A 12,133-nucleotide genomic window follows, 5' to 3' on the forward strand; every position below is an offset into this window, starting at 1 on the left:
GGCAAAACTTACCCCAATAGTGTAAATAAGAAACCTAAGGACATTTATCCTGCAGAGGAGGACGGTGCGTCTTCAGATGTGCTCCATATGTGCCTCTCGCCTATTCACTTTTAACCGTCATTATCAATTTGCAAATGATGGTGAATAATTACTCATTGTGAGAGGTATTTCCTGATATCTTTATTATAATTATGTTCCCGATTGTAATCGTGTAATTTGTAATGTTTTGCATGGATGTGCGCTGGGGCACGTTCCTGTGGACGAGAAAAGCAGGGTGTAATTGTGCACTCGCCCATCACTGTTGATAATGCACTCTTAAAGGGACACCAGGCAACGTTTTCGTGTTAATTACTCATCTTCGTAAGTCGGTATATGGTTAATTGACTCATTACAGGGCGAATGAAGACTCTCTCGCCCGCCCCTACTGCCTGTAGGAAGAATATCCCGCTGCAAGTTCAGTGTATCGTACCCGCCGACCGAAGCAGGTTCAGTTTACATCCTGCATCCACAGCACAGAGGCAGGCTAACGAAACGCGATTGTTGCAAACGTGTGTATAATGGCAGAGCCAGCGAAGAAGCAGCGAAAACCCTTGACGGAAGATGCAAACAAAAAGGAAAAGAGCTTCATACCGAGCGTGGGGGAGTTTCGTAGAGAAAAAGCATCAGGCTTGCCTGGTGTCCCTTTAAAATAACATATAAACAATAAAGTTTGATGTTGAACCCTATATTGACCCGCCTAAAGTTACTCAACTTGCACTGGATCATCTTCCTGAATATCAATATATCAAGTGTGGGCAAATTTATAAGTCAGAGGCTACATTCAATGTTTTGCACTTTTATGTCATCACATAACCAAAAGTATTGGTTTTACCAAAAATATTTGTCAATATTTTAAACTACAAAAATACATACCTATAAAGTATTTTGATACAAAATACGAAGCCATTTTATTCAACCCAGTCAAATACAAATTACGAATATACAATATATTTTGTATATGAAATATGGAATACATGTACCATAAATGCTGCTCATCCCTGTAGGCATCACTTGTTTTGAGATACCATGTTTGGTTCAGGAGATATAATGAAGAATATAGGCGTAATTCAGTTATAGTGGAACATTTAATTGTTGCCACGGCGACCATTAGGGTTTTTTGATAATGGTTTTATATCTGAAAATGTTCAGGGCTCCAAACTGTACAAGTTCACCAAGTTTCATGCTTATATGAAAGAATTTGACCTAATTTTCACATATCCCCTGTACTATGAAAGTTCAATAAAACTGCCAAAGCTGCAGCTTTTTCGCCATTGACCTATGCACAAATAATTCCAATTTTGACAATGTTCCATTACTTGGATTTTCATGGACTTTTGGTATGTGATATGGGAAGGTTTCATGAACTGAATACAACAAAAAACATTTCTGTTGCAATTAGTTTTGGGTTGGGTGAAATGTTTTTTTTTTTTTTTTTTCCCCTCATAGATTGCCTGGACTATTAGACTGGGTTTTACCGTAGCTACTGTTACTACGGCTAATTGTTTACATTCGAGAGTTAACGGTGCTACAGGCTAGCGGTGCATCAAATTTAAACAACACATTTTAGCCTACATTTTTTATCTTTTACATGGATTTGATTGTTTGCTGGTGAGCCTCCCATGAACCTGTGAAGAATTGCATGCGAAGAAAGAAGACTCTTTGAACTTTGAACTGTAGATTAAGTAACCTTTGAACTCTGAACTGTAGAATAAGAAAACTTTGAACTGTAGACTTAGAACCTTTGAACTGTAGATTTACTCTTTAATCTGTACATTTGGAATTTAGACATATTTTTACCATTTTGTTTATTATTTTGTTACCCGGGTAATACTTCTTTTATTTTTGCTTTAATTATTTATTTTCATAGTTTAATTATATACATCTTTTATATTAAAAGGAAGTGGTTTACTGCCCTTCCAAAGATAAACTACTGTGTTGAGTGTTCTATCTGGTAATATTGTTTTGTACACCTGGCTCTGTAGGCGTTCCTAGAAATTCTGACTGGTCCCAGTGCGTATTTATAATTATTCTTTAACCTTACAAAGACTTACCCTTCCTCTATTTGTCAGCCTTTTGTGCAAAGGAGGGCTACATAGGCCTAGACTTTTTCCTGTACCACTTCTTGAAGAAAGTATCTTCTAAAAACTGGCAGTTGTTTTAGGAGTTGGAAGTCCATCTTCAACCCGAAAAGTTCCAACTAGCTCAATAATAGCCTTAATAATAGCAGCCCATACCAGTACCCCTCCTCCACCTTTCTGGCGTCTGACTTGAAGTGGAGCTCTGAGCCCATTAATGATCCAGCCACGGGCCCATCCATCTGGCTCATCAAGAGTAACCCTCCTTTCATAAAACATAAAACCTTTCTGCAATTGGAATTTCTGCATTGGAAACGACCCCATTCTTATTGTTGTCATGTTATAGAACTCTGGTGTTATCAATCAACACTGTTTTCTTTCTGTTTAGGCTGACCTTGGGTTTGAATGTCCTAAGCGCAATGACGTTGTGAGTGCATCATTGCCATGCTGCCAGGAGTGGGTGTTTTTGGGACCGGTCGGACTGTGCGTGTTCTGATTCCATTGCTACGAGAACAAGGATTCCCTATACAAGCGATATGGGGCCGTAATGAAGAGGAGGCAGAATCTTTTGCAAAGGAACTGGACATACCCTTTTTTACAAGCCAGTCAGATGATGTTCTTCTTCATCCGGATGTGCATCTTGTATGCATCTACACCCCACCTCCACACACACGACAGATTGCAGTGAAGGCTTTAGGTAAATATTACCAATATTTCTCAGTTTCTAGCCTTTGGTTCATGTATTTGAGGTAAGTCTACATAAAAGCCTGCCATTCCATTCTGTCTCAAATATGCGGTCAAGGTAGTTTTTATACTCTTATACTTTTTTGTCCTTTTTCATTTCATTTTAATGGTTTAAAGCAGTAAAGCTCATTTGTAAAACAAATACAGTTAGAAAATGAAATCCAAAGTAAAATAGAGGCAGTCACATTTACCCATAGAGCTATGTTTTGCCTAATTCAGTCTGGATTCTAGGGACAAACATTTGTAAATTATCGCAGGCCATATTGATTTTGGTTTTTCGTGTAGTCATTATCCTTTCACCCAATGCCTCCCACCTGACCATCTCAGAATTTCCTGAAAAAATTCTAGTAAAAAGATACACTTCTTAATAAGAAAAATCGTTTTCTCATTAAAAAGTATTGAATGAGGGGTATGAGGGGCATTTCTTTGGCATCATACTCTGAAAAGCCATTTTTAAATAGAAATATCAGGAAAACTATCTCACCTGTAGCCTTCAAATTTTCTACAGTCAATATCTGTTACTAATAGCATCCAGACATGAAATGTCAGGGGTGTAGCTCAAGTATAACCTAGTTATCAAGTAATTGAGGGCAAATCAATCCGGTGTTGCGGATCTTAATGGGATGCATGTTAACTGGGGATAAACAATTAACACGTTATCACAAGCAGGTAGTTTACCTTATTTGCTGCAGATGTGACTCTGATTCAATAAACAGGTCTGTGCGAACATATGGTGTTGACGTGTCCATAATAAAATAACAAAATCTAAGCATATTTTGAGGATTAATTGAAGACGGAACCAAGCGCTGCTCAGTTCCCATGCAACTTCGGAGAGTGGCTAGCCTGTTAAGCAGCTCATGTTGTGGAGGTGGAGAGAGAGCCTCGCTTCAGTAGGCCTATACTTATTATTTTGAATGGCTGCTTTAGAGTATGTTGTTAGGAAGAGTTCAAATTCAAATACACAATGTATTGAAAAGAAACCACTAGATCTATCCGAGTTTAAACCCATACCAGGCACGACATATCTGCATGGCAGGCAGACGCTAGCAAGAGCACCACTGCAGACGTGATTTGTCTTGAACTACTACTTCATCAGTTCCCGCTGGTTACTGTTATACTTACTTTAAATGTGGGCAATGTAGTAGGCCTAATATTGGTGACTTCGAGGCTGTATATAGTCTATACAGCAAGGCATAGTTTTTTCGCACATGATTTGATTTTTAGAAGACATTATCTATCTTGGCTAGCTCTCGTTCAGCCATCAAGATAATGCAACAGAGTAGGTTGTGTTTGTGGAAAAAAAACTATTGTTAGCTTATTTCTGTGAACAGTCTTCTGTCCCAACTTAAACATGGGAAGTTAGCTTTTGCCTAAAAGCTGAAAGTATTATATTCTTGTTGTGTGATTGTTGTGTTAGCGTGTCAGACTTCCAATCGTATGTGCCATGAGTGTTCAAGTTCAGTTCCTGCAAGGTAGGTTAAGTGGAATTTTTTGCGTAGGCTTATGTCGTCCATTGTAATTTCAACATTGGAAACCAGGTTTAGTTATGTTTTTGTTTGTAGTTATGAACACAAATAAAGGGTACATTTTCGTACAAACTCAGATTTTTTTTTACTGGAAAGTAGCAGCCTATCATAGATTCAGTGCAAAGTTATGTGTGGTTAACGTTTCACTCGGTCAAGGTATCAGATGTCACTTCTACAAGTAGCCTACCCCAGGCATATATAGATATTATTTGAACCTTTTTGAGTTCTTTAGTTATTTAGTTACTTAGGCTACTCACAAAAGAAGCATAGCATTCGCATAACCGTCGTATTGTCATACAGAATGGACATTAAACAATTGCTCACGTACTGTCAAGAAGCTCTTGCATTAGTGGAATAGAGTTCTGAATGACCCACAAACCCTGTTTCACAAGCGCTATAGTGACGTCCATATTGTAAACCGTATTGTCTGAATCAAATAAACGTTTGTTCATTCACAGGGAGTTACACTGCGTTCCAAATTATTAGGCAAATTTTAGAAACGAAGAAACGAAATTATTAAAATAGATTAAGAAAGCCACTGCTATGGTGATTTCAATGGTAGATTGATTTGTTTAGATCCAGTGAAATTGCTGCCTTGACAACGCTACGTCATGGCTTTGGTACTCTATGGAACTTCTTCTCTGTGTCTCTATTGAACTGGGTAGCTCACTGACAACTTCAATGGAACCTCTTCTCTGTGTCTCTCTCCATTGAACTGGATAGCTCACTTTTCTTTTCTCCACTTTCTTTCACTTCTGTTTCTTCACTTCATCCATTAAACTATCTACCTATGCACATCCATTAATTCACTATTAAATAATTTAACTGTTTTCAAATAAAAGTTTGTTTTGCATTTTATGTTAATATGTGTTTTGCATTTTCATGCACTGGTAATTCCTCGGAATTACATTTTCTAGTTCTGTTCGGTAACACTTTACTTGAAGGTAGGTAAGGTAACTTTATTTATATAGCGCACTTTTGCATGCACAGAGTGCAACCCAATGTGCTCCACACACAAGACATTGACACATAAGACAAAAGATGCTGGATGGAGCGACGTAGTCGCCAGTGTACCCGTGACACCAAGACATAAACAAACAAATGTACAAAATAACAAACACACAAGACAAGAGTTGCCTAACGGAGCGGCAATCGCCAGCGTACCAGAGACACCAATACATAGGCCTACAAGGCAGACAATAAACAAAATGAACAAATAATAAAATAAGTAAATAAGAAAAAAATCCATGTTTATTCCAGTTGGTTGCATCTAACCGGCTGATGTGATGTCCAAGGGCAATGATGATGATGATGATGATAACAGCGCACAGCTGTGTCTTTAGGCCTATAACAGACCAACCCGGAGGATGTAATGTTACTGGCTTTCTGGAGAGCACTGGATTTGGGAGGCCAAACAATTCAAAAGCTTAAGCAAAAAGGGCACCACCCATCCAGCTGGACGGAGCTAGCGACCCAATTGGGCAGCGTGGCGCTATCCGTTCGAACTAAGTTTATGCAAACAGGACACAACCCATCCAGCTGAACATAGCGAGAGATCCAAAGGGCAGCGCGGCGCTATCCATATTGGAACGTTTGAACATAGGAGAGATCCAACTGGGCGGCGCGACGCCAAAGATTGTTAAGGTGGAGCAAGATATTTCATCAGGAGCCACTTCCGTACGCTCATCAATACGTCATCGACACGCCTCTTTATGCAGACAGGATTCGATCCCCATTTCGCGCCCATAGACATGAACTACAACGAAGTATCTTGCTCCGCCTTAACAATCTTTGGCGACGCTATCCATATTGGAATGTTTGAAATTAATTAATAAAAAAGATTACAAAATCTTTTCTAAAACGGTTACTATAAACATATAGCAAAATGTCATAAAAAATAAAGCTACAACAACGACAAATTGAATGGTTTATTCATAGATAATCATTCATTGTTTCACCAAGAAATATTTCCTCTATCAGAGTGGTTGCCAAGCAACGCCTAGACTCAAGACGGGAGATTCTTTAGAAAACACAACCGCACGTACCCCATAAGTGTAGGCCTATTTAAATGATCGCTATACAAAACAAATGACCTTGCAGTGACTTGAAGAGCTGTAAACAGTGTTTGAGGCTGCGTGTACACAACCGCTTGTAGCTCCAGTGAAATTTTTATTTTGCGACGAGAAACTGTAACACATCTAGTTTTAACGTTGTTTTGAGTTTTCTCCCCAAGTAGGCTAGTTGAGTTTTCTGTAGTAGCCTAGCCTAGGCTGCCTAGTTCTTCACTGGTCTGAGCTAATGAGCGAATTACCTAGTGAAGTAGCTAGGCGTCGCGACAGCTTAAAAAAAATGTAAAAGTTTTCTAACTTATCTCTAGTCTAACTCATGGTGGGCATGTTAAGTAAGTTAACCACAGCATTACCTTCACAGTAACCCCATAATGCGAGTGATCATAATAAAATATAAAACGTGTAAGTCCTGCAATAAATGAACGAACATCATTTGTCACCGTGCTGTAAATAGTCTACCATATTAAGATGCTAGGCTAGAGCTCAAAATGGGATTCAGACAGATAGGACCTGGAATGGTTGTGTCAGAAAATTAAGTAAGAAAGTAATTTGATCAGTTATCATGCATCAGCGCAAGCTTGGTTGGAAACTTTCTGGGGATGGGGATTTTACACGATCCTTCATCACTGGGCTAGTGTGCCCTGCTGTGTTACTGTAGATAGATAGATAGATAGATACTTTATTGATCCCCAGGGGAAATTCAAGGTCTCAGCAGCATACATACAAGACAAACACATTCTTTAACAGCAGAAGAGTAATTAAAGTATATAATATAAAAACACAACTAAGCAGTAAGGACAGTAGAAGATAAAGAATATGCTAAATATACTAAAATACAAATTATACTAACACTTAATACAATATATAAAAATATACTAAAATACAAATAACAAAATTACAAATTATACTAACACTTAATCTAAATCAATTCTAAAAACAGTATCCACATAGTGGTGATTAATAAATCAGAGGCGCTTGCAATGACTGAGGCAGGGACTGAGCCTGTGATTCTCTGTGCATAGTAAGGTATGGTAAGGTGCTCTAAGGTGCTCTGTGTGAATGAGTGTCATGGTGGTAGTGAAAATGAGTAAGTCAACAGTGCAACAATGCAGAAATAAAGTAAAATCTATATATCTATATATTTAACTATTTAAGAAAATGTATAAGTGTGGCCACAGTTCGGCTGTGGCATGGAGGGGGGGGGGGTTATGCATATGTGCTAATGTGCTAATATAGCACGCAAACAGTGAGGCATAAAGACAGTGGTACAAGTGACTAGTGGACAGACAGTACCAAACATGGAGGGGATGAAGAGGCAGACAGACTATGCAGAGAAGTCCATCTCTCCTCTTCCCTTAAGTGAGGCATTGAACAGTTCAATGGCCCTGGGGACAAATGACTTTCTCAGTCCGTCAGTTGTGCAAGGCAGTGAGCGAAGTCTCCAGCTGATCAGGCTCTTCTGTTTAACAATAGTGCTGTGGAGTGGGTGACACTCATTGTCCAAGATGTTGATCAGTTTGTTCAGGGTCCTTTTGTCAGATAGTGAAGTGATACACTCCAGTTCAGCTCCCACTACAGAGCCAGCTTTCCTTACCAGCCTGTCAATTCACCCCACATCCTTCTTCCTTGTGCTTCCACCCCAGCATACTACTGCATAGAAGAGGACGCTGGCAACAACAGACTGGTAGAACATCCTGAGGAGCTTACTGCACACATTGAAGGACCGCAGCCTCCTCAGGAAGTACAGCCTGCTCTGCCCTTTCTTGTAGAGTGAACTGTACTATGACCGTGCTGATGCTAACAGCTGCAGCTCCCTCAAATTGTTTCTCATGCATATTAGGCTAGCTTTTGCCAATGAAAATGAATGGAAAATAAAAAGTCCTGCTGAAGAAACGTTTACGTTACGAACAAACAATGTTATCAACAAACTCAGCTTCACTGCTGCAAGTAGCCAACGTTGGCTGTAATATGCTTCGCCATAATGAACCAGCTAGCTTTGTGATGACAAAATCTTACCTTATTTGTTTAGTCTGCTGAAAGTTATCCACATATCAAACTATTAAATCCACAGTTATGGAGCAATTGTTTTGGGGAAGCAGTCGCACTATATCCCTCTTTTGCAACATCCTACATCAGGGCTTTAGATTAAAAGATGTGAATTGCCCCACTTCATTATGAGTTGTTTTCATTGATAATAATATAGCGTAGCCTATCGTTTCAGTAATCTCCCAGTAATCCATGTTCAAATTAATATATATCTGAGTCGTGATCCGTTAGATGGGAATGTAACTTACTTTGTAACATGTGACTTTCTACACACATTGAAAACATTGCAATTCTGTTATTGATATTGTAACAAACTGCAAAGTTGTCTCAGAATGGTTTAATTGGTTACGCACCAAAACACACGAACGTCATTACACAGGCAACACAAGGGAGGTCAATTAAACAAGCACGATACACAAACAGGGTAGTCACATACAATACACAGGGTAAACATATGAGGTACAACATAAAGAAAGACTATACCAGCTAACACATACATGACAAGGTAAACGCAATTACTCTCACTAAAACTAACATCAACATTACACACACACACACTGCACAGCACCATGGGAGTTCAGTCATGACCCAGCTAGGCTCAGTTCACTACAATATTTTAGGCAGCGCGAGATGATTATAGCACAATTTGACTAGGCGGTGTCTGTGTTGGCCAACTCGATAGCGCAGTTGTTGGACAGCGCGCGATGGTCTCTGGTTATGTTAGCGCAGATTGAATAGGTGGTGTCGGCCAACTCGATTGCACAGTTGTAACATTGGACAGCGCGCGATGGTCTTAGGTTAGCGCAGCTAGCGCGAAGTGCAACTGAATGGGTGGTGTCTGTGTTGGCCAGGCTTTTGATTTGTTTGGCATACTGCAATACACACGTTAACGTCACACACACACATGCTGTTAGTCCATGCTTATGGTGAGCAACATGGTGTGTTTCAGTCACTAGTTTGCTGCCACTGTAGCAGTGACGCTACTTAGCTACCCTAGTTGAAGAAGGCCAAATCAGAGCGAATCAGAGTCGGTCAGATCATTTTGAAAGTAATGTAATTTGTAACGTTAGGTCTTCCACTGCAGCTTTGCTTAGCAGCAACCGATTTGTCATTTTAAAATTTACCAGTTCACAGTACATTTAAACCGATCCAGAGGTTCGCATACCAATGCACTCACATCTTTAACAATCAAATCAATTACCAATACATATCTGTGAATATTTACACCTTAACCGCTTAATGTAGAAACTTGGTTCAAATGTTGACATAGCAACCACTTTATTTAGCATATGAATCACCATATGTACCCTAGCAACCACTGCAATAATGTCATCCTAGTAACCAGTATAGCAACCAACTTGATTACCCTGGCAACCAGCATAGCATCCACTTTATTAAGCATAGCGCCACCTTGTCTACACTAGCAACTATCTCTGTGCTTGCATCTGTTTTTACTATATATTATATTTTAAATTGCATTTTCATGCACTGGTAATACCTTGGAATTGCATTTCTAGTTATTAATGTTAGTTTTTATTATAGTAAAAAGCACTAATGAAATAATTTTTAAAATAAAATAACTGATGAAATTCTGGGTTCAGATGTTTGAGGCTACATCGAGACCTTAGCCTCTAAACTTTGCCAAAATACAGTATGTCATTTGTTAACCATTGTTTAAAATGAATTAACTCTTATTATTACAGATAATAATTTATTTTTCCATCCATATGATGATTGGTTTATCTCTGTGTACACAATGTGCTTTCCTTCCATAGGCATTGGGAAGAATGTTGTTAGTGAAATGGCAGCGTCTTGTGCTGATGCTCTACAAATGGTTGCTGCAGCAAGATATTACCCTCAGCTGCTGAGCATTATGGCTAATGCTCTGAGATTCCTTCCAGCATTTGTCCTTATGAGGAAGCTTATAGAAGAAGGATATTGTGGTGCATTACAGGTATATATTTGCACATGCTTGCACACACATGCACACGCACACCCTCACATACATGCTCAGAATGTCATTTTATTTCTGCAGGTGTGCGAGGCACGTGTGTACGGTGGATCTTTGCTCAGTCAGTCATACAGCTGGGCATGGGAGGAGTTAATGGGGGGTGGCGGACTGCACATCATTGGCTGGTGCATCATTGACCTACTAAGCCACCTGATTGGTTCTCATGCCGTTCGTGTGCATGGAATACTTCGTACATTTATGAGGAGGGCTGGGCCTGGCATCCGCTCTGTCACATCAGATGATTATGCTTGCTTCCAGATGCTAATGTCAGGAGGTGTGGTCTGTAGTGTTACCCTCAACTTCAATCTGCCAGGTTCTACTCACCATGAGGTAATGGTTGTGGGCTCCTCAGGTCATTTGGCTGTGAGGGGGACAGAGCTCTGGGGACATCGCCATGGTGACACAAGGGAAGAACATTTGCTAAGCGATAACTCTGCAGCTGGACCTGCTGTAAGAGGGCTTATAGCTATGGTTACACAGCTGCGTTTGGCATTTGAAACACAAAAGGACCGCTGCTCATGGGAACGGCCACCTGTTGCCATGGCAGCCTCCTTTGAAGATGGGCTGTATGTACATACAGTTGTGGAGGCAGTAAAACGTGCCAGTCGAAGTGGAGAATGGGAGTCTGTAGAGCTTGCAACAAAGGAAACACAGTCTAATCACATTCAGCACACAGTGTCTCAGTAAGAGCTGGATGGATTTTATGACACTTGCCGGTGAAGTTGCTTCTTTCAGAATTAAGAATTGATTTCTGAACATTTCTGTACATGTGTGCAAGTGTGTGTGAATATAGCCTTTGCTCTAACCTGTGAAAAGTAGATGGATAAAAAAAATAGTTGGAGTAAGTTTCTGTAAAAGGAGATTCCCTCAAATATATGTAATGTTTAACTGGAACTGAAATAAAAGTGCATTTTCTACTGTTTACATGACTGTTCTCCAGATAACAAAATGATCTATTGCATTCATAACATGAGGAAATGATATTTTGATCATTCACTGCATTGTCTGTCTTGCTTGTATGTGCGCAGCTCGATGGTTTTAGGTCTCCACCTTGTAAACACCCCCTCATCAATATTATTAGCATATGCTTTAATGAAATCAATGGCCTAAAGCTGTATCTAAATATAAACATTGTATAGGCCTAGCCTATGCCATCAGCTGTTAACTAGCCTATGTTAATGCGCTGTCAGTTTGAATTGACCGTTTCAAGAGAGTTCCATTATCAGCATCTTAGTTGTTCCCACAAGGCTTCCGTTTTAACCTGTTGAGGAGTAGGGTCACAAATATGTGATTAGAATGTTCGCAATCCGAAAGTTCCATATTATGATGCGACAATTACCCTCAGAGATTTTCCCCATAGTCTGTATAAAGAACACTGAAACTATAGATCGTTTGCGTAGAGTTCTAGAAGGAACCAGGAAAATAATTCACTCCTCAACAGGTTAACATTCCTTATTACACGGCTCTTAAGAGTGCTGCAGAATGCTCCATTCACTTGAATGGGCCTTCCCACCGTTCGGTGGTCTGCTAATTGTCAATAACAGACCGTTGCTAAGTATAACAGACTGCTGTCAAGGAAAATGGGCTTTGTGCTTCTAATTTACGTCTTTCATATTACTGCGC

The 12,133-nt window shown here is 39.7% G+C and overlaps 1 protein-coding gene across 1 annotated transcript in view; it reads left to right on the forward strand.

Annotated features, from left to right (window-relative positions):
* Positions 1–11,432, forward strand: part of gfod2 (glucose-fructose oxidoreductase domain containing 2) — a 32,345-nt gene extending 20,913 nt beyond the window's left edge. The window contains exons 2-4 of the mRNA XM_042061066.1: positions 2,503–2,811; positions 10,275–10,453; positions 10,535–11,432. Coding sequence (XP_041917000.1) covers positions 2,559–2,811; positions 10,275–10,453; positions 10,535–11,197 — 1,095 coding nt within the window. The 5' untranslated portion in view covers positions 2,503–2,558 and the 3' untranslated portion in view covers positions 11,198–11,432. The remainder of the gene's footprint in view (positions 1–2,502; positions 2,812–10,274; positions 10,454–10,534) is intronic.
* Positions 11,433–12,133: the final 701 nt, after the last annotated feature.

This window comes from Alosa sapidissima, chromosome 14 (assembly GCF_018492685.1).
Source record: "Alosa sapidissima isolate fAloSap1 chromosome 14, fAloSap1.pri, whole genome shotgun sequence".
Lineage (NCBI taxonomy): Eukaryota > Metazoa > Chordata > Actinopteri > Clupeiformes > Clupeidae > Alosa > Alosa sapidissima.